This window comes from Amblyraja radiata, chromosome 22, assembly GCF_010909765.2.
Source record: "Amblyraja radiata isolate CabotCenter1 chromosome 22, sAmbRad1.1.pri, whole genome shotgun sequence".
Taxonomy (NCBI): domain Eukaryota; kingdom Metazoa; phylum Chordata; class Chondrichthyes; order Rajiformes; family Rajidae; genus Amblyraja; species Amblyraja radiata.
In genome coordinates, this window is record NC_045977.1 from 15,716,661 (window position 1) to 15,743,082 (window position 26,422).

The 26,422-nt window shown below is 42.1% G+C and overlaps 1 protein-coding gene across 5 annotated transcripts in view; it reads right to left on the reverse strand.

Moving 5' to 3' along the window:
- gtf3c1 (general transcription factor IIIC subunit 1) overlaps positions 1 to 26,422 on the reverse strand; it is a 64,378-nt gene that overhangs the window by 16,070 nt on the left and 21,886 nt on the right. For all 5 annotated transcript variants that reach the window (XM_033040469.1, XM_033040472.1, XM_033040470.1 and 2 more), the window contains 13 exons: positions 24,046 to 24,142; positions 22,261 to 22,438; positions 18,837 to 18,984; positions 17,721 to 17,856; positions 14,218 to 14,296; positions 12,922 to 13,110; positions 10,923 to 11,080; positions 10,618 to 10,760; positions 9,351 to 9,432; positions 7,912 to 8,024; positions 6,601 to 6,663; positions 4,018 to 4,111; positions 2,453 to 2,625 (listed from right to left, as the gene is read on the reverse strand). In XM_033040469.1, the coding sequence (XP_032896360.1) occupies positions 2,453 to 2,625; positions 4,018 to 4,111; positions 6,601 to 6,663; positions 7,912 to 8,024; positions 9,351 to 9,432; positions 10,618 to 10,760; positions 10,923 to 11,080; positions 12,922 to 13,110; positions 14,218 to 14,296; positions 17,721 to 17,856; positions 18,837 to 18,984; positions 22,261 to 22,438; positions 24,046 to 24,142 (1,653 nt within the window). The remainder of the gene's footprint in view (positions 1 to 2,452; positions 2,626 to 4,017; positions 4,112 to 6,600; positions 6,664 to 7,911; positions 8,025 to 9,350; positions 9,433 to 10,617; positions 10,761 to 10,922; positions 11,081 to 12,921; positions 13,111 to 14,217; positions 14,297 to 17,720; positions 17,857 to 18,836; positions 18,985 to 22,260; positions 22,439 to 24,045; positions 24,143 to 26,422) is intronic.

The window sequence follows — 26,422 nt, forward strand, 5'->3', positions numbered from 1 at the left end:
GGGAAAAAAAATGATAGGGCAAGTTATTTTCTAAATGAGGAGGAGCTGCGTTGTAATGCAACGCAAAGGGATCTAGGGGTATTAGTACATGAATCACTAAAAGTTAGTATGCAGGTGCAGCAAGCAATCAGGAAGGCCAATGGAGTTTTGGCCTTTATTGCTAGGGGGATTGAGTATAAAAACACGGAGGTCTTGCTGCAGCTGTACACAGTATTAGTGAGACCACATTTGGAATACTGTGTACAGTTCTGGGGTCCATACTTAAGAAAGGATGTACTAGCCCTGGAGGCAGTGCAGCGAAGGTTTACAAGATTAATTCCTGCAATGAGGGGATTGACATATGAGGAAAGGTTAAGTAGGCTGGAACTCTACTCTTTGGAGTTTAGAAGAATGAGAGGCGATCTCATTGAAACATATAAGATCATGAGGGGCCTTGATCGGGTGGATGCACCGAGGATGTTCCCAATGATCGGGGAAACTAGAACTAGGGGACATAGTTGCAGAATAAGGGGGGGCTCTTTTAAAACTGAGATGAGGAAGAACTTCTTCACCCAGAGGGTGGTTAATTTATGGAATTCACTGCCCCAGGGAGCAGTGGAAGCAGAAACGTTAAATATATTTAAGTCTAAAATAGATGTTTTTTTAGCTGCCAAGGGGATAAGGGGCTACGGGGAGAGGGCAGGGATATGGACCTAGGTATGGTTAGTATAGTAAGACCTGAGTGATCTCCTGGACAAGTGTCGATCGCCTGGATTGGGGTCGGAGAGGAATTTCCCGGATTTTTTTCCCGAATTGGACCTGGGTTTTTATCCGTTTTTTTGCCTCCCCCAGGAGATCACGAGGTTCTTGGGGTGGAGAGGGGTGATAGCAGTATAAAGGGGAGGGTAGTGTCTTGTGTTCTGTGTCTTGTGTCTACTGTTTGTGGGTAAGTGTGTCTGTTTAGTGTTCAGCCATGAGCGAATGGCGGTGCGGGCTCGACGGACCTGGTGGTCTACTCTCGCACCTACTTTCTATGTTTCTATGTTTCTAATCCCAACTCTCTGGGTGAAAATGATTTTCCTAATCTCAGTACTAAACTGAGTACTAACCCCTTATTCTTAAACTGTGAAACACATTTTTCCTGCACCTAGCCTGTCCAATCCCTTAAGAATGTAATATGTTTCTATAAGATCCCCTCTCATGTTTTAAATTCTGGCGAATATAAGCCCATTCTTTCATCATATGTCAGTCCAGCCATCCCGGGAATTAACCTGGTGAACCTATGCTGCACTCCCTCAATAACGAGAATGTCCTTCCTCAAATTAGGAAACCAAAACTGCACACAATACTCTAGGTGTAGTCTCACCAGGGCCCTGTACAACTGCAGTAGGTCCTCCTTGCAGTTTGAGTATAGGAATACTCAAATTCTCTCGAAATCTCCGCCACCTCCAACGGGATCCCACCACTAGCCACATTTTCCCATCTCCACCCCTTTCCGCCTTCCGTAGAAACCATTCCATCCGCAACGCCCTGGTTCACTCATCCCTTCCCACCCAAACCACCCCCTCTTTGCTGAAATAGGGTCTCGACCCAAAACGTCACCATTCCTTTTCTCCAGAGATGCTGACTGTCTCGCTGAGTTACTCCAGCTTTTTGTGCCTATCCTCTCGCTATGAAGGCCAACATGCCATTTGCTTTCTTTACTGCCTGCTGTACCTGCATGCTTACTTTCAGTGTTCAAGAAGGAACTGTAGATGCTGGAAAATCAAAGGTACACAAAGATGCTGGAGAAACTCAGCGGGTGCAGCAGCATCTATGGAGCGAAGGAAATAGGTAACGTTTCGGGCCGAAACCCCTTCTTCAGACTTTGCTTACCTTCAGTGACTGATGTACAAGGGCACCCAGGTCTCATTGCACCTCCTCCTCTTCCTAATTTGAAAATAGTGCAAATGGGTACTTGATCGCTTGCATGGATTTGGCGAGCAGAACAGTTGTTTCTGTGTTGTATGCCTTCATGACAAGATCTTTAGGCCTTTATGACAAATCTAATTGCTGCTTAGTGAATAGGTGCCAAATGCAGAATCAGCATTGTGCATATTTACACAATCTTGGGTGGCACGGCAGCACAGCTGTAGAGTTATTGCCTTACAACGCCAGAGACCCAGGTTCGATCCTGACTATGGCTGCTGTCTGACGGAGGTTGTATATTTGTATGTACTCGCTGTGACCTGCGTGGGTTTTCTCCGGGATCTCTGGTTTCCAGAGACGTACAAGTTTGTAGATCAATTGGCTTGGTAAAATTGTAAATTGTGCTTAGTGTGTGTAGGATAGTGTCAGTGTGCAGGAATCGCTGGTCGGCATGGACTCGGTGGGCCGATGGGCTTATTTCCACGCTGTAAATCATTAAACTAAACTCGAACCGAATGATTTTTGCAGCTATAATGTTCACATCTGAAAAAGTCCCACCACATACCTGTAGTAAGTCTGTGACAGCTGATAGGACATTGATGCAAAGGGTAACGCTCTGCTCTTCTTTGGCCCCAATGCTTTACTGACTCTGCGACGGTTTACCAAACTCCGCTGTTGGAACTCGAGGAACACTTTCACGAGGATGTCATCCTTGTATTGCTTATAAAGATGGAATGTCTGGTGAAAGAATGCATATTTTACAAGAAATCTCACACTCCTGACTAAAACAGATTTAAAAGCTACTTACAACAGAATCAGTGCCTTGAATGTAATAGTGAAGGGTGATTGTTACAGATTTATTCGGCCTTATGATCCTTATGAGCAGCTAATCACATCAAAGTATTTGCGCAATGGGCCAGCTGGCAAATACACAGTAAATGTTTTAGGTAACGGTTTAAAAATTACACCAAATGCATGTATAATTAAAGTCGAAATACTAAGCATCATATGTACATTTAAAATGAGCTATCCCTCGAAATATTTCTGTGAAAAAATGGACTGATTGAATGATATAAGCTTGGAAACAGGCCCTTCAGCCCACTGAGTTCACGCCGACCATCGATCACCATTCATGCTAGTTCTACGTTATCCCACTTTCTCATCCACTCCCTGCAGGTTAGGGGTTATTTACGGAGGCCAATTAACCAACAAATCCGCACGTGACATAGGAGAAAACCCACGCAGTCACAGGAGAACGTGCAAACTCCACACAGATAGCACCCGAGGTCAGGATTGAACCAGTGTCCCTGGTGCTGTGAGGCAGCGGCTCTACCAGCTGTGCCAATCCTACAATAATACCTATAATTATTTTTAAATGTTCAGCGCGTTTGCAGAATGGCAATTAATAAATCCTTAGAAAAATCAACGAAACCAGAAAATAATAGATATTTGACATATTTTATGCACATACTTTACTGAAAGGTACAACAGTTCAAATGATTTATTGGACAATGAAACTGGTGGAGAAACTTGGAATCAAGGACGGTAAATATTGCTGTGATTACTGCTGCAGAATGAGGCCATATTTCAATACAAGGGCAGGGGGTGGAGTTGTTTCCTTTTCATATAGTGTCTATGGAATGATACAGTGGGGAAACACGCTGTTCGTCCCAACTTGTCCAAACCGGCCAACATGTCCCAGCTACACTAGTCCCACCTGCCTGCGCTTGGTCCATATCCCTCCATATTTGTCCTATCCATGTACCTGTCAAACTGTTTCTTAAACATTGGGACAGTCCCAGCCTTAACTACCTCCTCTGGCAGCTTGTTCCATACACCCATCATCCTTTGTGGGAAAAAGTTACCCCTCAGATTCCTATTTAATCTTTTTCCCTTCACTTTGAATCTATGACCTATGTCCTCTGGTCCTCGATTCTCCGACTCTGGACAAGAGATTCTGTGCATCTATCCGATCTAATCGTCTCATGATTTTATACATCTTACTTAAAATCTAATTTAAACCATGGCCTGGCCAAAAAGACGGACAGATTTGTAATTGAAAGGTTCATTAAAAAGACACGTAAGTCTAATGGATTGCAATGGATTTCGTAACTCGACATACATAAATACCTGAAAGGACTGGCATGATTTCATCTGTGTATCAGATAGAGCCAGGGTGCTCTGAATAAAATTTTGCAGAACCAAATAATGAATATCGTCAATGCTACAAAAGGAAAAAAAAAAGTTAACTTCGGGCTTTTGAAATACACGATATCCGCACTAAGTATTTATCAGTTGGACGTGGAAACGGGTTGCTGGTTTTGCCAATCAATTGGTATCCGCTAAACTCTCCAAATGTTCCTGCTACTGCATCTCTTAAAATTCAATTAGTCTTTTTACGCAAACACTTGAATCACAAGCTACAAGACTTCAATTAGTCTAAAAGACGCAGATAAGGCAAAAAGCTTTCTCCGTGACTTCAGACCAACTCAAAAGGAAATAAATGTTTCCTGCCTGGGGGAATGGAACAGGGATCACCTGTTGAATACAGAAATTAGTTGGAATTTCTTCTTTCAGAGAATCGTGAATCCATGGAATTTGCACCAAAGTCTTATGGAGAACTGAACATATTTAAAGCTGAGATGAGATTTTTGGTCTTTCAGAGAAATCACCGGTAATGGGATGGTACAGAAAAAGTAAAGATGAGGTTAAGATTCACCATGACCTTAGTGGAAAACTGGGCAGGCTTGATGGGCTGCATGACCATGATAGACTTTAAAGATTCGGCACGGAAACAGGCCCTTCGGCCCACCGAGTCCACGCCTACTAGCGATCACCCTGTACACTAACACTATCATACACACTAGGGACAAATTACAATTATGTACTAAAGCCAATTATGCTACAAACCTACATGGCTTTGGAGTGTGGGAGGAAACAGGAGCACCCGGAGAAAATCCACGCAGTCACAGGGAGAACGTGCAAACTCTGTACAGACAGCACCTGAGTTTGCAGCTGTTTGTCTGTCGCTGTGAGGCAGCAGCTCTGCCACTGCACCATGATGGCTCAATATTGTATGACAATAAAATGGGCAATAGTGAATTAATAATTTGTTATACATAGATCTCAGATTTTAATTGTGGTGAAGTCAATGGGGGGGAAAAACGGGGGAGATCTATGATTGTTGGAGAAGACTGTGGAGCTGGTTAGAGAGATGCCGAGGATGTTTACAAAGTGATTGCCTCAGGAATGGTGGATTATAGCTCTGTAGAGACTCATTAGCTCGACACAAAGTGCTGGAGTAACTCAGCGGGTCAGGTAGCATCTCTGGATAGCATAGATAGATTATGTTTCGGGTTGAGAGCCTTCTTCAGACTGAATAGGCTGACGTTGTTTCAGAGGGGGCTAACAACATAATGTAAAAGGTTTAAACAAGATGGAAGAGGTTGACATACTTCCTTTGCTGGACAATCAAGGGGCATTGATTTAAGGTATAAAACTCAGAAGTGTTGAGTCACTCCAACACTTTGTGTCTATTTTGGATATGTCAAGGTTAGGTAGGTATCTTGGTCAGCATCAATGAATTGGGCCAAGGGGCCTGTTTCATGTTGTATGACAATGATTCTAAAATATCCACCCAGTAGCTTTGGAAGCTACTGCCTAAAAGCGTGGTGGAAGCAGAAACAATCATCATTTTAATAGGAAATTCAGCAAACACTTGAATCACAAGCTACAAAGTTACAGAATGAAAGGTAGGAAGGGCTGACAAAGTTTGCTAGATATGACATGTCTTTTTTTTCCCCCAGGGTTTGGGAAATAAAAACTAGAAAGCATAAGTTTAAGGTGAGAGGGGTATTATTTCATAGGAACCTGAGGGATAACTTTTTGCACATGGAAGGTGGAATGTATGTGGAACGAGCTGACGGAGGAAGTGGTTGAGGCAAGTATAATAACAGTATTTAAAAGACATTTGGACAGGTACATGGATTGAAAAAAAGAGGGATATGCTTCAAATGCCGACATGGGCGAGTTAGGACAAAGGCCTGCTTTGGTGCTTTATGGTTCTATGACTGTGTTATATTATCTCCAGACATCAACATTTATTCCAATGTTTTTGAGCTGCAAGAGAGGAGGGATTTCAGATCAAAAGCACCTTCCCTGACCGTTCCTTTCCCTGCACTTTATAAGTTGACTGTCTGTGTGTGCCAGGAAACAAAACCCGTGAATTGATTGCAGGAATCAAAGGGTCACACACCATGAAACAGACACTTTGGCCCAATTCGTCCATGCTGACCAAGATACCCACCTAAGCTTGTAATATCCATATAATGGACACAAATTGCGAGAGTAACACAGCCGGTCAGGCAGTATCTCTGGGGAAAACGGATTGGTGATGTTTCGGGTCAGGACCCTTCTTCAGAGTGAAAGTAGAGGGGAGGGAACTGGAGGTAAGAAAAAAGCAGGACTGGCAACAGATGACAATGGAAGGACACAGCCCATAATTGGTTGGGGAACAGATGATAACAAAGGGATACAAGGATACAAACAGTGGAACTAGTGGGACATCTAGGGTGGGGGAAGAGGGAGAGCAAATGCAGGTATTACTTGAAATTAGAGAAATCAACGTTCAATTATCCATGATGATTTTCAGCCAATACTTTAAAGTCAAAATCTGATCTGTGAAAACTGAGATAAAAATCATAGATAAATTACCTTTTTATGACATCTTGCTTTTGGACTTCACTCCCTTCTTCCCCAACGACCAGTATTTTAAATCTGTTCAAAATCATAACATTTAAATGAAGCATGGTATATATTTGACGGATGAATACAAAAGTCCTGATTGCTCTCCTACACCCCCCCCCCCCCACTTTTCCACTTGCCCTGCCTGTCAGCCGCGTTCAACGCAACAATGACATCACAATGGGATCCTGAATTTCATTTACATTAAAAAATCATGAATTATTTTAGTTCTAAAAAAATCTCAGTTTAAAACAAAATGTGGTTTTCATTGCGGGTGGTGAGGTTTTAAAAAAAACATCGCCATTTTCTTTGTGGGGGGTGGGGTAAGGGGGTGGTGAGGAGTGGGAGAGCAGAGGGATAGAGGGAGAGGAGGGGTGGTAGTAAGGGAGAGGGTGGGGAAAGTGGGGGAGGTGAGAATGGAGAGTGGGGGAGGAGGGGGATAGAGGGAGAGGAGGGGGGAGTGGGAGATGTAGGGAGTGGGGGATAGAGGGAGAGGAAGGCGAGTGGGTGGAGGTGAGGAGGGAGAGTGGGGTGGGATACAGGGGAGATGAGGAGTGGGGGAGCAGGGGGATAGAGGGAGAGGAGGGGGGTAGGGAGGGGAGAGGGCTTATGGAGGGAGGGATGGAGTGGAGAGGGGAGGAGGAGTGGGGTAAGAAGAGGGAGGGTGAAGAGGAGGGGAAGGGAGTGTTGGGGGATGAGAGTGGAGGAGGATAAGGGTAGGAAGAGGGATGGCGAGGTAATGGAGGAGGGGAGGGGGAAGAGGGAGGAGGGGAGGGAGGGGGGTGTGGGGAAGAAGCAGAGGCGGGTTGGCGGAGGGTGGGGAGAGGGAGGATAATGGAGGAGGGGAATAGGGGACTGATTAGGGAGAGTGAGATGCGTTCACATTGATCTTATATTTTACAGGTTATGGCCATTTTGAACTTTAAAAAACGCCGCAGTCGCACTCTCACATGCCGGCCGCGTCTGCGCAGTTGGGGAGGGTTGCCGTGACTTGCGTCACAACGGGGTTCTCTGAAGTCACAACGGGAACCCGTCAGCCGCGCCTGCGCAGTTGGGGGCTATGGGTGAGTGGTGGAATATTACCTGGGGGTACGGACCCAACGGGTCCACACTTGGTCTAGTTTACATTTAAAACCAAGGCACTCATTCACAATTTCTCAAAACTTTATAAATGTGGTGCTTGCAGTTGTGCAAGGAACATAACATAGACAGTGCTGGATTATTAAAATAAAATACTAGTACATCATAATTTCAGACAAAAACCTTTGAAGAGCATCGCACCTGACAAACAATTCCTGCAGTGTATCGGGAATATCAATGTTTCCAGATCCTATCGTGGATCTGAATTTCTCTCTCAGTTTTCTGACAAATTCCTTGAACTCTTCTGTACAAACCTGTACAATATAAAACAATCTTTTGAGGCATGACATCTCATGGCAAATGGCATAAAAAGCAGAAAATGTTAACAACATTCAGCAGGCAGGCAGCATCTGTGCAAAAAGAAACAGTTCAGGTTGAAGGTCAAAGATTCTGTCAGAACGGGGAAAGGGAGAAGGCATTCTCCGTGACTCTTTGCTTTTCCTACCACATCTGCCGATCAACTGCTCCATAGTCTCAATCCATCTATTACTTGCCACCTCTTGCCCCACAGCTTTCCCTTCAGCTATCTCCCCACTACTCCATCATTCAGAAAAAGGATCCCGACCTGAAATGTTTCCTGTCGACCTCCCTTCATGGATGCTGCCTGACCTGCTGAGTTCTTCCAGTAGTTTTGTTGTTTTGCTTAGAGAGAAAACAAGTTATTATTCAGTTGCAGACAGTTGGAGAGGCCCTCCATTTCTTAGGGACAATGACATGGAGCATTCTCGTTCTCTTTACACAGATGCTGCCTAACCTGATGAATGTATACAGCATGTTTCTGTATTTTATTTCAGACTTTAACAGGAACATTTCTAAGTTCAACATCCCCAGTCAGCATGAAATCCGTGCATTGGTCATTCCAGATCTGGGATCTGCTACCAGAAACAAATATGCAGCTCTATTGCCCCAAAGTCTACTTTGGTCAACATTGTGGCAAATAATATCAGAATAATCAAGTCTGACTATCACTGCTATGGTTAAGCCAAACATTGGGCATTAAACAGTGACAAAATATTCCTGATGGAAATATGAAACAAACTGGAAAATATTGTAAATGCTTAGCAGTATCACTGAATAGTAAACCATATGTTGGAAATATTTGCAGATGCACCTGATATCATTTATTTGATTATTGCAGAGATTTTAGGGCTTGAGGGGTAGTTCTGAAAGATTTAAGGCATTGTTTAGTTTACTTTAGTGTAGAGATACAACGTGGAAACTGGCCCTTTAACCCTCTGAGTCCGCACCAACCAGCAATCCCGTACACTAGCACTATCTTACACATTAGGGACAATTTACAATTTTTACTGAAGCCAAATGAACCTACAAACCTGTACGTTTTTGGAGTGTGCGAGAAAACCGGACCCCAGGCGGTCACGGGGAGAACGTACAATCTCCGTACAGAGAGCACCCGTAGTCAGGATTTAACCTGGGTCTGTGGTGTTGCAAGAGAGCAACTCTACTGCGGCGCCACCGTGCCTCAGTATTTGAAAAAATAATGGTTGTGATCAATGCACTGAGTCGCAAAACAGATAGTACCCAACGCTTTACTTTGCAAACAAATATTAGTGTTTTATTACCTTGCTGTCTTGGTAGTTGTCCTTTTTATTCATGATTTCATCTATTAGGGCATGGTCTTCATAGACTTCAGCAAGACAAATTCTGCCAAAATTAAAAAAAAAGGAAATATTTCATTTTTTAAGAGGCAGAATCACCAGTAGGCATTAGATTAATTGGTGAAGTAAATAAATCACATTCAGTTGACCCAGGCATAGCAGCTGTTAGAATGTTAAAGATCATTACCTTCACTGTGGAAAACCAGTCCATTTGGTGCTGTCGTTTATGCAGCCTACAAGCCTGTTCCCATTGGTCTTTGCATATCAACACAGCCTTTTATATTGCCTTACAGGTATATTCATCAGATTTAACATTTAACAAATCCTTCAAAAGATAATTAATTACACCCCTACATCAGGGAATCATCAATTGATGTAGATATATTTAAGGCGGAGATAGATTGTTGATTAGTATGGGAGTCAGGGGATATGGGGAGAAGGCAGGAGAATGGAGTTAGGAGGGAGAGATAGATCAGCCATGATTGAATGGCGGAGTAGATTCGATGGGCTGTATGGCCTAATTCTATTCCTATCACTTATAATCTTATGATAAATTGGAAAGAAGGTGGCTGATCCTGGCTCGTCAACACATAGTATTTTTCTTGGATTTACACCAGCAAGCTAGCTAGGTAGCTTCTGCCCACGAAGGCAGCATGATTTCACCACTGGAATTCACCGTAACAAAAAATGCTTATAGTGCGTAGTAAGGAATTGCAGATGCTGGTTTATACCGAAGATCGACACAAAGTGCTGGAGTAACTCACCAGGTCAGGCAGCATCTTCGGAGCAAAAGGATGGGTTAAAAGGGTCTAGCGAGGGTAGAAGGCTGTCCGGGACGTCTGAAGTGCAATGAGAGACATCTCAAGTGAGAGACTGAGAAAGTCCCAAGTTGCACAGACGTAAATGTGTATTCATCAGGCGGGTAATAAATTACCCCTCAACTCTGACGTGAAATACCCACAAAACTCGACGGCAAAATCAAAATTTCAGTCTTAGCATTTATTTCAATTAAAGATATTGCTACATAATGTCCAAATGGTCAAGCTAGGTGCAAAGCAAACATTTTGTCTTAACAATTCAAAATATTTCACTTGCTCACACCACCCGACCTGTGTTATCAACACTGTATTGTGGTCGAAGATAGACACAAAGTTCTGGAGTACTGATTATGCTCCGCTATGCTCCAGCTCTTCTTGTGGCTGTAATTTGCCAGTGTATATAGTGGCCTCACCTGTAATTAAGCATCGTCTGGGGATTCTTGAGGATATAACGTGATCGACGGCCCACAGCAAGAGACGTTTTATCCAAAGCCTCTTCAAAATAATCATGCAAGACATCTCTGACCGTTTGCCAAGGGACAAAAGGTCCTTTCACCTAAAAGTAAAAACAGATTGTATTTTCAAAGTCATGCAAAAAGGCATTTAATAGGATTTCCGTTGAAAGCTTTATACTGCTAATTTGGACTGTCAATTACTGAATCATACACATTTATCGGCGTTACAACTTTAGAATGAATATATACACATAATCCCTTACCTTTTTGTTAAGAACGTGGCTGGCTACTCGGCAGAGCATAAGAAGACTGTCTTCCTGGGCAGTCCATGTTACACGAAGTTTGGTCATACGACGCAGTGCACTCCTATCAGCATCGTCTGTGAAACGTCTCTTAACATTCCCCTGTGCTGGTGCTTCCTCTGCAGATATCAGTGAAGAAATATTATTACAATTGGGAAAGACTTTATTAAGTGGGCGGCACGGTGGCAAAGTTGCTGCCTTACAGCGCCAGAGACCCGGGTACAATTCTGACTATGGGTGCTGCATATACAGAGTTTGTACATTATCCCCTGAATGCGTGGTAGGGGTATCATGGTAGAGGTAGGGGCAGAGAGTTGTGGATGCAGGCCAGATCAACATGCAAACCAAACTCTCTTCCAATGACCCCTTCGACACTTCACGCTGCCTTGGCAAGGCCGCCAATATAATGAAGGCCCAGTCTCACCCGGTCACTCCATCTTCTCTCCTCTCCCATCAGGCAAGTGGTACAGAAGTTTGAAAACACATACCTCCAGATTCAGAGACAGTTTCTTCCCAGTTGGAATTAGTTAAATGAACGGTCTGCTCATCAACTAAGGTGCAGACCTGACCTCCCATCTACCTCATTGGACACCTCTAAACTATCCTTCATTGGAATTTATCTTGCACTAACTTTATCTATGCACTGTGGACGGCTTGATTGTAATCATGTATAGTCTATTATTTGACTGGATAGCACACAAACAAAAGCTCTTCACTGTACCTTGCTTGGTACACGTGACGATAATAAGCTAAACTAAAATAGGTTTAGTTTTATTACTGTCACGTGTACTGAGATGCAGTGAAAAGCTTTGTTTTGCATGCTATCCAATCAGACCAGATAATACCATACAAATCAAGTTAAACTCAAATTCTGTGTAAGAAAGAACTGCAGATGCTGTTTAAATCGAAGGTAGACACGAAATGCTGGAGTAACTCAGCATCTGTGGAGAGAAGTAATGGGCGATGTTTCGGGTCGAGACCCTTCTTCAGACTGATGCCACGGGGGCGGGACAAAGAGAGAATGTAGTCAGAGACAATAAGACTAGTGGGAGAACTGGGAAGGGGATGGCGAATACAATAGATAGAGCTAAGGAGAAGATACACAGTGCAGAATATGGTTTGTCAACCCATCACCACGTTCTGAAGGCAATTAGGGATGGGTAAGAAAATCTCCCAGTGAGGCTAGATCCTTAAAAACTAAATAGTTCAGTTTAGTTTAGAGATACAGCGCAGAAACAGACCTTATGGCCCACCGAGTCAGCGCCGACCAGCAATCCCTGCATATTAACATTGCCCTAATAATAATAATGGATGGGATTTATATAGCGTCTTTCTAATACTCAAGGCGCTTTACATCGCATTATTCATTCACTCCTCAGTCACACTCGGTGGTGGTAAGCTACTTCTGTAGCCACAGCTGCCCTGGGGCAGACTGACGGAAGCGTGGCTGCCAATCTGCGGCTACGGCCCCTCCGACCACCACCAATCACTCACACACATTCACACACAGGCAAAGGTGGGTGAAGTGTCTTGCCCAAGAACACAACGACAGTATGCACTCCAAGCGGGATTCGAACCGGCTACCTTCCGGTTGCCAGCCGAACACTTAGCCCATTGTGCCATCTGTCGTCACCTACACACACTAGGGACAATTTACATTTATACAAAGCTAATTAACCTACAAATCTGTACGTCTTTGGAGCGTGGGAGGAAACGGAAGATCTCGGAGAAAGCCCACACAGGTCACAGGGAGAACGTACAAACTCTGTACAGACAGCACCCGTGGTCAGGATCAAACCTGGGTCTCTGGAAAACACTGGGCAGCAACTCGACCGCTGCGCCATTGTGCCGCCCACTAATAAATTAATCAAAAATGCATTCTCTCCTCTGGAGAGATAATTGTTCTATCATCTTTAAAGGGAGAAGCTTAATAGGGAATAGAAAGTGATAAAACTCTCACCTTTCTTTTTACTTTTTCTTGTTTTTTTCCCACTCTCCTTTTCCAGTCGTTTTCTTTTCTGTCCTTTTCCACCAGCGACCCGCTTGTTTCTGCCAATGATGCTTTCTTTTTCAATTTGGATTTCTTCTTTATCCTTGGCAAGAGATCCGTGCATAGATCTGAGCATCCCTAACATCTTGAATTTATTTCCTACATCAAAAATTTTTTTAAAAAACAGAAATTGAAAAGAAAATTACAAACCACAAAATGCCTCTATTGCCTCCAAAGGCATACATGTTTGTAGGTTAAATGGTTTGGTAAAATTGTAAATTGTCCCTAGTGTGAGGGGATCCCTGGTTGGCACGAACTTGGTGGGCCAAAAGACCTGTTTCCGCGCTGTATCTCTAAACTAAAGCTCAAAAGCTTTGGTTAAAACTTCCATAATAGTGTAAAGTAACCAAAGGAAAACAGTAAGAAATTATGATAATATCAATTATTTTCATGATGCAGCTCGGTAAAATGTTGGTTAGACTGAATTTAGAGTATTGGGTGCAGTTCTGATCGCCCCATTGCAGGAAGGATGTGGAGGTTTTGGAGAGTGGACAGCGGAGGTTTATCAAAATGCTGCCTCGGTTAGGGAATATTAGCTACAAGGAGAAATGTATAAACTTGGATTGTTTTCTCTAGAATGCTGAAAGTTGGCGGGGAGGAAAGAAAGACTTGATAGCAGTATACACAATTATGAGATGCAGATGGAGTAAATCGTCAGAACCTTTTCCCTCCATGGTGGAAATGTAAATTGCCCCCTGAACATGCAGTTGAATGGTGGACTCTGGGGTGCAAGGGAGTGTTTGGTGAGATTGTGGGGAGAATAGGTTAGAGGTAAAAATTTGTGAGAACAAGATTGTTCTGTGAGCCTTTGGTCGGTTAAATCGAATTCTCCTGATGCAAAGAGATAAAGTAAATTTGCCTTAATTGAGTCTGATTAAGAAATAAACAACAACTCAGTTTCTAAGGTACAGTGTCAGCGTTAGTTTGATATTTGAATAGAGTAATGTTGCGTTAACTTTGGTTTGGTTTAAATGGATCTATGTCTAAACTTTATTATCATAAATTAATAAAATGGTAAACACTGTCCAAAATGTTGTGAATTACATGAAATTTTGCCGGTTCACTTCAATATTTAATGTTGATTGTATCAGGAGACCTCTCCTTCCATGAAGGATATTAATCCGGGTTAACATGGAGACCATTCCATAAAGACACACATACATGACCATTCTGTACACAGATTCATTTGAAAGATAAACATTTTACCTGCAACTCCAAGAGGAAGAGAATGCTTGTTAAGGAAACTTTGTAATCGCATTGTGCTGCTCTCAGATATGTTGAGGGTCTACAAAGGCAAAAGTGAATTGTAGTTTGGTTTAAACTGGTTGAAATTATTTTTAAAAATGACTTCATGTAAGCAATAAAGGCAAGCAAGCAACCAACATCGGAGGCCTGGATCGCCTCAGCGCAGAGGGAGAATAAGGAGGGAAGAGACAGTGACTTTAAGACTTTTGCCTCCATCACAGTGAGGAGGTGCCTGGTGAACTCACTGTGGTGGATGTTAAATTGTGTTTATTGTGTGTTTTGTTATTTATTATTGTATGCGTGACTGCAGGCAACGAAATTTCGTTCAGACCGAAAGGTCTGAATGACAAATAAAGGAATCTAATCTAATCTAATCTAATTAAATCCATTAACCTATCCAGTCAAAATGTGTCAGAAGGAACTGCAAATGCTGGTTTATGCCGAAGATTGACACAGAATGCAGGAGTATCTCAGCGGCATCTCTGGTCCTTTCAGGTGAAGCAGATGTTTACTTGCACTTTCTCCAACCTCATCCAATGTGTCCAGTATTCCTGGTGTTGACTCCTATATATCTGCGAAACCAACCAAAGACTTTGCGATCGTTTCGCTGAACACCAATGCTCAGTCTGCCTTGGTCTACTCGATCTCCCGGTTGCCAAACATTTTAACTCTCAGTTCCATTCCCATACTGACCTTTCTGCCCTGGGCCTCATCCACTAGCAGAGTGCAACCACTCGCAAATCGGAGGAAGGGCACCTCGAATTTCGCTTGGGCAGCTTACAACCCAGCAGTATGAATATTGATTTATCTAATTTCAAGTAACTCCTGAATTCCCTCCCCTCGTCGTCCTACCAGTTCCTCTGCTCGCATCCTTGTATCCCTCGTTCCCACTATAGTCTATTCCCCAGCTAACAATGGGCCATTATGGGCTCCACCCTTCCTGAGGTTATCTGTTGCAGGCCCTGATTTGCTCTGGCCTTTTTTCGCTTTGAGTTTATTCCCCCCCCCCGCCCCCTCCTATCTCTTCTTTCAGTTTGAAGAAGGGTTCCAACCCGAAATGTCACCTATTATCTTTCTCCAGAGATGCTGCCTGACCCGCTGGGTTACTTCAGCATTTTGTGTGAACCTAGCCAGTCAGTCCATTCCCCAATATTTTCCTGTAGCTCAACAAACTCATTTTGTTCGGTATCTATCTGAATGTCTTTTAGATGCCCTGATCAAATCTTCACCTGCCACTTGCCCCTCTTACACTGTCAGTGTAGCTTACAGGAATAATCAAATATTTAAGTATCAAGAGTGTATAATTGTCATATGTACCAACAATAGAACATATAAATTTTTACTTATTACAGCTTAACAGCCATATAATGCAATAAAATATAAAATATAACCAAACATGGTTGATAAAACAATACATAATAATCAAAAAAAAAATAAAAGAAATAAATGTATACTTTAAAGTGTTCCTGATATTTCTCCGTTTTTAATATTGTTGCTTCAATAGGAACGTGAAAGGTGTTAAACCAAATCGAGCAGGTGTTAACCGTTTTAAAATAGAGTAAGCTCATGAAGCAAAGCGGAATTAACAGTTAAGTAAAAAAACAATTGTGACTGCAAAGAATGTTCTGAAACATGATTATGTTTACAATTTGCAGATATGAAAGCCAGGGCTACGGAATCAGATAGGCTGGGACATTAAAACTATCACGCACAATCAGTGAGTAGACTCATTTATAGATAGAAGAAAGGAAGTAAAAACAGAAAATACTGAACAATTCAGCGTCAAATAGCATCTGCAGAAAGAGAAACAGTTAGTCTTAATACTAAGGCCCTTCAAAGGAATTCTAGACACTTCTGTGACAAATAATCCCGTCCCAAAGTTTGCAGGTTAATTGGTTTCTGTAAATTGCCCCTAGTGTGTAGGGAGTGGATGTGAAAGTGGGATGATATGGAACAAGCGTGAACGGGTGATCAATGGTCAGCGTGGACTTGGTTGGGCTGAACGGCCTGTTTCCATGCTGTATCTTTCAATCAACCAAATGAATATAAAATTCCAGTTCAGGAAATTGCTCGTATGCAAAAAAATTAAACAAGGCTAATAAATAATGCTCAATCTGTAGAAGAGCTGGCAAGCAATAAATTAAACATAAAATAGACTTTTGATAGAAGTAGGAGTGAAATAGTTCCAGGAATTGCAAGTGGGCAGGCAAGATTAAAGTGGAAGGCTGTCTAAAGAGTTAGAGAGATACAGAGAGACAGAACAACCTGAAGGAAGCGAATCCGCCGAGTGAGCCCCTGAGGTTTCAAGGATTTTTATGCCCATCATTGTGCACTGATTCTTTCTACTGGATATAACTTACTTAATAAATCTGAAATAAAGACAGAAATGCTGAGAGACTCAGACAAGGCAGTAGTATCTGTGGGAAAAACAAGTGAGTTCATGTTTCAGGTGAAAGATCCTTTGACAGAATATCTGACAAAGGATCTTGGAATTAAAAACATAATCAGAAGCTGCCAGTCATGTGCTTCCAGTATTTTTATTTTTTTTTCGGATTTTCAGTATCTGCAGTTCTAATTTTTTTTTTTTTTAAACTTAATTAATTGGTTGTACTTTCAGACACGTCCCCATAGTGGTCTACTGTAGTCATGAATAGTTTCTTGATTGAGGTGAATTTTATATACTTTTTCACACTACACAAATTCAGATCAGCACCACTCTATAAAGCGTTTTTCCTTTCACAAACATCTTGTACCTTTATGCCACTTTGTATCTGTGTCCCTGGTTCTTGAACCATTCTATATTTCTCTCTGCGACTTTACCCAAACCGACTATGATCTTGGACATCTCCATCCTAATCTCCTCAGTATTCTATTCCCCTTTTCAATCACATCTTCCATTTTTTTTAATACTCAAAGTGCAACAAATGGAAGACATTTAATACAGTAAAAAGCAATAATATCAATTGATCAAGAGATCTGTCAAGGAGGTTTGGTTTAGTTTATAAGCATGTGCAGTGAGGAACAGTGAAAAGCCTTTTTGTGGCGTGCTATCATGTCAGCGAAAAGACAATGCATGATTACAAATAAGCCAGCCAGTGTCCAGCTGTAGCTTTAGACTTACAGCATGGAAACAGGCCCTTCAGCCTACGCCGACCAGCGATCACCCACACATTAGCACTATCCTACACACTAGGGACAATTTGCAATTTACAGAAACCAATTAATTTACAAACTGGTAAGTCTTTGGAGTGTGGGAGGAATCCGGAGCATTCGGAGAAAATTCAGGTGGTCACAGAAGAACGTATAAACCCCTTACAGACAGCACCCACAGTCAGGATCGAACCAGTGTCTCAGCCGCTGTAAGGCAGCAACTCTACCGCTGCGCCAATGGTTAAGGTCAGCACGTTCTTTAAAACTATATCAGCTATAGACTGTTTACTTCTGTTTACATTTACCAAGTTTACCTTTTTAGCATTGCTCAAAATATAACTGGTCCAGATCCAGTTTCTTTTTAGATGGCCAAAGAAACTCGAATCAAGCCCTGCTGCTCCAAGACCATCACCCGGAAGTTTCCCATCTTCCATCAACTTCCGACTACCCCTACAGGAATTGAGGGCAGTAATCACTAAAGGAGGCATTGGTCAATAATTCTGAGAAACATTACCTTCAACAAAATGAATGGAGAGTGCGGAGTAGGTTGGGCGGGAGTACAAAAAGAGAGAATGTAGGAAGCAAGAAGACAGAGAGCTGGGGAGGGGAAGGTGGACGAGGGGAGTACAGGTAGTTTCAAGGTAGAGATTGACAGATTCTTGATTAGTGCGGGTGACAAATGTTATGGGGAGAAGGCAGGAGAATGGGGCTGAGGAGGAAAGATAGATCAGCCATGATTGAATGGCGGAGTAGAGTCAACGTGCTGAATGGCCTAATTCTGTCCCAATCACTTATGAACATGTTTGAGTAACAGGGAGCAGGAAACTAGAACATACAAGAGATGGAGTTAAGTGCAGGGCAAAGAGAACATAACAAGCTAAATAGTTATGAGATTTAGTTTAATTTAGCGATATAGTGCTGAAACAGAACATTTGGCCCATCGAGTCCATGAGACCGGCGAGCCCTGAACACTAGCCCCATCCTACACGCACAAGGGACAATTTACATTTTTTTTAACTGAAGCCAATTAACCTGCAAACTGGTATGACTTTGGAAGTTGGAGGAAACCGGAGCAAGCACCTAGGGAAAACCCATGAGAAAACGTACAAAACTCCTTACAGACTGCACCTGTAATCAGGATCAAACCTGGGTGTTTCGTGCTGGAAAGCAGCAACTCTACCCTAGTTTAAACTGCCTGGTTTAGTGACCTGGTTTTCCAGGGATACAGATGGAAAGAGTAGTAGAAACAAGGAACTGCACATGCAGTTAAGGATAAGGATCAGCAAGCAAATTGAATAATACAATTATTTAGCTTGTGAATTATCGAATAACAATTATTCAAATAAGGACAAGAGTTACTTACTCTTTAATAGTTATTAAAACAATATAATATTTTTTTACTTGACTACATGTATTAGAATCATACATACGTCGCATATTCCAGCAGGGAACACTTGTTCTCCACGGTGTTCTTAGCAGCTGTATCCTGTTCCAGCTCTGAGTGAAGCACAGACACTTCAGGTGCTCCTTCAGGAGCTGAATGGCCACTTTTATTTAAGCGAGGAACCCGTATAACTCCTGAAAATAAACATACAATGTTACAAACATTTTTTTTAGTTTAGTTTGGAGATACAGTGTGGAAACAGGCCCTTCGGCCCAACCAAGCGCCCGTCGACCAGTGATCCCTGCATACTAACATTATGCTACACACACCAGGGACAAATTACTATTTTACCATAGCCAATTAAACTACAAACCTGTATGTCTTTGGAATGCGAGAGAAAACTGGAGATCCCGGAGAAAACCCACGCAGGTCACAGGGAGAATGTACATACTCTGTACAATCTTCTCACCACCTCCATAATGCTTGGGACAAAGAACCATCATTTATTTATTTACCTCTGTACTTCACAATTTAAGATATGTAATGGAAAAAAAATATTTTTTCAGGGCACTGTAATGTTTGGGACATGTGGCTTCACAGGCGTATGTAATTGCTCAGGTTTGTTTAATTGCCTCCTAATAAGAGAGCTCTCAGCACATCGTCTTTCCTCCAATCTTTCACTCACCTTTGGAAACTTTTATTGCTGTTTATCAACATGAGGACCAAAGTTGTGTCAATGAAAGTCAAAGAAGTCATTACGAGACTGAGAAACAAGAATAAAACTGTTAGGCGACATCAGCCAAACCTTAGGCTTACAAAGATCAACTATGTGGAACATCATTAAGAAGAAAGAGAGCTAATCGCAAAGGGACTGGCATGCCAAGGAAGACCTCCACAGTTGATGACAGAAGTATTCTCTCTATAATGAAGGAAAATATCCAAACACCTGTCCGACAAATCAGAAACACTCTTCAGGAGTCAGGTGTGGATTTGTCAATGGCCACTGTCCGCTGAAGACTTCATGAACAGAAATACAGAGGCTACACTGCAAGATGCAAACCACTGGTTAGCTGCAAAAATAGGATGGCCAGGTAAAAGTTTGTCAAAAAGTGCTTAAAAGAGCAACCACAGTTCTGGAAAAAAAGGTCTTGTGGACAGATGAGACGAAAATTAACTTACATCAGAGTGATGGCAAGAGCAAAGTATGGAGGAGAGAAGGAACTGCCCATGATCCAAAGCATACCCCCTCATCTGTGAAACACGGTGGTGGGGGTGTTATGGCCTGGGCATGTATGGCTGCTGAAGGTACTGGCTCACTTATCTTCATTGATGATACAACTGCTGATGGTAGTAGCATAATGAATTCTGAAGTGTATAGACACATCCTATCTGCTCAAGTTCAAACAAATGCCTCTAAAACAAGCATAAGCTAAAGATGGCTGCAATACAGGCCTGGCAGAGCATCACCAGAGAAGACAGCCATCAACTGGTGATATCCATGAATCACAGACTTCAAGTAGTCAATGCATGTAAAGGAACTCCCTGCCACAGAGGGTAGTCGAGGCCAGTTCATTGGCTATATTTAAGAGGGAGTTAGATGTGGCCCTTGTGGCTAAGGGGATCAGAGGGTATGGAGAGAAGGCAGGTACGGGATACTGAGTTGGATGATCAGCCATGATCATATTGAATGGCGGTGCAGGCTCGAAGGGCCGAATGGCCTACTCCTGCACCTAATTTCTATGTTTCTATATGCAACAAAACACGTAACATGACCACTTTCATTTACATGACATTGCTGTGTCCCAAACATTATGATGCCCTGAAATGGGGGGGGACTATGTATAAACACTGCTGTCATTTCTACATGGTGAAACCAAAATGTATAAAAATAGCCTTTATTAAAATCTGACAATGTGCACTTTAACCACATGTGAGTCTTTTCTATTACAAATCTCAAATTGTGGAGTACAGAGACAAATAAATAAATGATGGGTCTTTGTCCCAAACATTATGGAGGGCACTGTATCCTTTTGTTTCTTGCTGACTCCACAGCTTCCTTTGAGGTCGAGGATTGCTGAGCTTAACGAGACTTTGCCTGGAATCCTCCGAAAACTGGTAAGTCACATTAATACTGAGTGCTACTGTAACATTTTAATGGTTGACAAGTAGCAACTTAACTGGGTGGGGAGTGTTTTTTTTTTGTCACCTCGCTCAAAAAGTTTTGCACTATTAAAAATAAACAGGAAACTTCCTTGGGGATCAACCAGAGGGTTATATTCATTCTGTTAAACGATTCCCCCATTAGCAGAACTGAGAGTTTAAAAGATCTTGTCATGCCATAATCACCGTTTCAAAGATTAATGCACGAGGACAGTGTTAGAGAAATACTATACAGGTGGGCTTTAACTGTGAGTTTGTGAAACAAATAAAGTGAAGGGGTGTACTATAATACGCAATGTCATTTGTAGCTGTTTCATGAATCCTCTCTGGAGAAATAAAAATCTGTAACACTAAACACTAAACAGTCCAAATAATTTTAGAATTATGACATGCAAGTCAAAAGTTCAAATTCGGAATATACATTTTTTTTTAAAGCAATTAAACTTTATTTCATATAATTATAGCATATTTCCGTCTTTTTAGATTCCCCTTTATAAACTTTGCCATAGAAATCGCAATGAATAAATGCTAAACCTTTTAATTTCTCCCCTTTAGGTTGACTGATGGTGACACTGTGTGGCCAAATAAAAGAACAACAGATGTAGCAATAAACTAAGATCACCTAAGACACGATTCATTCGGTTACTCACACGATCTGCCCATGCTGTCCATGGTGTTATTCATTTCCACTGCAACCCTAGCTTCCACTCCTGTATCAGGAGTTTTTGTTGAGAGCTTAAACAACTTTTCTATATGTAGACACAAGAAGCTGCAGATGCCAGTTCACAAAAAAAAAACACACAAAGTGCTGGAGTAACTAGGCAGGTCAGGCAGCATCACTGGGAGACGTTTCTGCGATAAGCGACATTTCGGGTCGTGACCCTTCTTCAGACTGCCTGACGTGCTGATTTGTTCCAGCAGATAGAGAAAATGTTGGAGTAACTCAGCGGGACAAGCAGCATTTCTGGCGAGAAGGAATACGTGACGTTTCGGGTCGAGACCCTTCTTCAGACTCCAGCACTTTGTTTCTTTTTTTTGTAAACCAGCCTCTGCGGTTTCTTGTGTCTTTACTTTACCAGACCTTCTGCTGCCACTGCGATGTGCTGCAGGGCTCCAGGATGCTTCAGGACCATGATCATTGAAAGACATTGGTTAATTCCAGGCACCAGATGACAGACAGAACAACCAAGATCTGACCCATTCACTTGGAAGACATTGAGGGAAATTGTTTCAGCATATACAAACAAACTTGTTGATTAAACCGACCAACAACATCTTAAACCTGCAAGAAGTTTATAATAAAAACGTACCCAGTGGTGTATTCAGGCAGACGCACATGAGATCGAACCAGAAGCTTTCTACCTCTTGCATACTATTGAGGGCATAGCAACGGTTATCAAATGGCCTGCTGCTTCTGGCCAAATTATAGTGAGGATCACAGCTCGTCGTGTCAACAATCATGGCATTCTTTTTTAGATAAATGAAAATCTAAACGACAAAAACAAGAATCAGTGATCATTTTTCAGATTCAGGTTTCATTTTATACAAATCATCATCACATATCAGGGCGGCACAGTGGCAGAGTTGCTGCCTTAGCGCCAGGGGAGTGAGCCACAGCACCCTTGTGCATCATTGGAGGCCTGGAGGTGGTCAAGCAAATAATTGCCTGTCTCCAATGAACAAAAAACAATAACTTTTTGGGTTTAATGTTTCATCTAAATAATGTATAAGGCTTTATAGCCATTGTGAGGAATATGATGTCTCAGTTAGATTTAGTTAAACCCACATGGGCTTTCCCCACTCTGGTTTCCTCCCACAAAAGTACAGGTTTGTAGGCTATTGGCTTTGGTAACAATAAAATTGTAAAATTGTCCTTAGTGTGTAGGACAGTGTTAGTGTACGGGGACCGCTGGTCGGTGCGGACTCGGTGGGCCGAAGGGCCTGTTTCTGCGCTGTATCTCGAAACTAAACATTAAGTGGGATTCAGCTACCTATCATCCAATCTAATACCAGGGCGATGTAATGGGCATTTCTCAGGTAAATGTTTTTTCTATTGTATTAAATGGGACATAAGCTTTTCATTTCGTGCAAAATTATCTTTCTTAGGAGCATGCTGTCAAAACAACCACCTCTCCCTCAATATCAGCAAAGTGAAGGAACTGGCCTTCAAAGTGGGTGGCATACAGGCTCCAGTCGGTATCAATGGTGTGGACGTGGAGATGGTTTAGTTTAGAGATGAAGTGTGGAAACAGACCTTTCTACCCACCGAGTCCTCGCTGACCATCGATCACCCGTTCACACCGGTTCTATGCTATCCCAGTTTCGCATCGTCCGCACTAGTGACAATTTACAGGGGCTTTTAACCTACAAACCTGTACGTCTTTGGAATGTGGGACCAGAGCACCCGGGGAAAACTCACAGTCACAGGGAGGATGTGCAAAATCCGTACAAACAGTACCTGTAGTCGGGATAAAACCCAGGTCTCTGGTGCTGTGAAGCAGCAGCTTTACCGTTATGCCACCGTGCCACCCCAAGAGCTTCAAGTTCCTAGGTTTTACTTTGTCATGTTTGTAAAAGTTTGTTATGGTGCAACTACTTTGATGGAACGATCAATCAATTAGGCTCACCAATGCCTCCACTGGTATGTTTTGCCAGGATAGTATTAAAAACAAAGGTTTTCACTGTATCTTGGTACGTGTCGCAATAATAAAACAATGTCTGTGAAGATTTTCCGATAAAACTCAGCCATTGGAGCAATCTGCCACAAGGAATGTTATCCAACATTACATACCAAGTGTGATTTGTAACTCATTTTTCTACCTTAGAGGAAAGAAGTTTAATATCTTTTATGGCCCAGCAGCATTACGAAATTTGGGCTGTGCATTGTGTAAGCTAATGTGCATGTTCATTAACCAGAGAAATATCAAATCAAACATTGGGGAAAAAAGCAAGGCAATGTTACAATGATGAGAATCTCAAACTAAATAGTCAGTTATTAGTCACTAGGTTCTCAGAGATGGCGATAAAGTGGCACACATTTTATTCAGAGTCAGCAATGCAACGTCTGACTTCGTGACCTTTGACTGAAAGCCTACCTGATCTTTCTCTTGAAATTTTTCAGTTGGACCGAACTGCAACAACCCCATGTAACAAAGACGTTGCAGGCTCTCAAAGAAGGAAAATATGTATCGCCTGTCAACACCAAAAAATTACGAATATTTATATTCAAGATACGGTTGGTCATTACCAATGAACAAGCATTCAATATTCATGAATCTCACAGCATTTCCACACCTAGTATAATTGATATTATTACTGGATTTCAGGAATTAGAAAATACTCCATGTTCTTTTCATTATACAAAACATGTTGATAAATATTTTTGCTTAATGAAAGAGATACTTTAATAGATCCAACAGATACTCAACGTCTAAACGATTAGGTTTTCCAGTACAATTTAGAATATGATCAACAAATTGTAGATTGCAGTGCATAGAAACTAAAATGCTGGAGGAACTCAAGTGGGTCAGGCAGCATCTGTGGAAGGAATGGACAAACAACATTTTGAGTTGGGACCTTTCTTCAGATGTCCCGCACAAAACACATTCCATCCACATTCTCAACAGATGCTGCCTGACCCACTGATTTCCGCCAACACTTGGCGCTTTGGTCAAGATTACAGCATCTGCAGTCCCGTGTGTCTCTATATAAACTAAAACATGCCTTGGGCTTACAAACCTGTTGCTTTTAGCTAGAGATATTTTCAGTTAGTACAGAACAGTACAGCACAGGAATATTTAAAGATAAGGGGTAGGTCATTTAGGACTGTGATGAGGAGAAAGGTTTTCACCCAGAGAGTTGTGAATCTGTGGAATTCTCTGCCACAATAGGCAGTGGAGGCCAATTCACTGGATGTTTTCAAGAGAGAGTTAGATATAACTCTTAGGGCTAATGGAATCAAGGGATATGGGGAGAAAGCAGGAACGAGGTACTGATTTTGGATGATCAGCCACGATCATATTGAATGGCGGTGTTGGCTCGAAGGGCCGAATGGCCTACTCCTGCACTTATTTTCTATGTTTCTAGGAACCTTCATCCCAAGAAATCTGTTCCAAACATGATGCCAAATTAAAATAATCCTATCTGCCTGCACATATCCTGCCATTCCCTGGACATTCATATGTCCATCCAATAACCATGTAAACTTATCTACCTACAGCACAACCCCTGGCAACGAGTTCTTGGCACCTACCACACTCTGTAAAGACTTGCTGCACACATTCCTTTAAACGCTCCCCTTCTCACCTTAAAGCTATGTTCTCTAATATTTAACATTTCCACCACAGGAAAAGATTCTAACTGACCTTACCTACACCCCTCATAATAATTTTATACATTACTATCAGATGCTCCGATGCTCCAGAGAAAACAAACCAAGTTTATCCAAACGCTCCTTATAGCTAGTACCCTCCAAAGCAGGCTGCATCCAGGTAAACCTCTTCTGCACCCTCTCCAAAGACTCCGATGAAGCCAAGCATTGCATACACTTCTTTACCATTCTTTTTACTTGCTTTGTTACAGCAGGGAGATATACTTGGACTCCAAAATCTGTCTGTGCGGCAATGCTGTTAAGAGTCCTGCCATTAACTCTATATTTCCCCTTACATTTAAACTGCACATTGGCAACATCATACACTTGCCCAGATTACACTCAATTGAATGTCTTTGTCTACATCTGTCATCGATCCATACTCCTACTGCATCCATTGATAGCCTTCTTCATTATCTGCAATCGCCAATTTTTATCTTTCCTGCAAAATCTCTTGCAAACCCATCTACACTTTTGTCAAAAGTCTTTTTTATACATGATAAACAGCAACCCTGGCACTAATCCCTGCAGAACACCACTAGGCTTAGATCTCCAGTCAGAACCACACCCGTCCACCTCACTCGCTGCCTTGAGTTCTTTGTAGGCCAGTTTTGAATCTAATCTACCAAGTCATTATGGATAGACTGTTAAAGGTCTTACTATTATCTATATATTTCTCCCTTACAATTAAACTGTCAATGTGCAACACCTCACGCTCGCCCAGATTGGCACTGTGGATCGCATGCATTGTAATCTCCTGAATCAGCCAACCATGAGACCTGGTCAAATACTTCACTAAAATCCATGCAGACAACATTCACTGCCCCACAGTCATAAATCACCTTCTTCAAATCCTCAAAAAACTCAATCAAGTTTGTGTCATGATCTGCCCAGGACAAAGTCATGTCTAATTAGTCCATTAGCCCAAGTGTAGATAAATCGTATTGCTAAGAATCCTCTCCAATAGCTTCCCTACCACTGGCGTGAGGTTTATTCTGATACTGGGTCCCATAACAGAACATTTTCACTAAGATCTTGTGCTGAAAGATATTATTTCCTTTCAGTGATGGATACATTAGATGAGTTTTTAAATGCTAATTCAA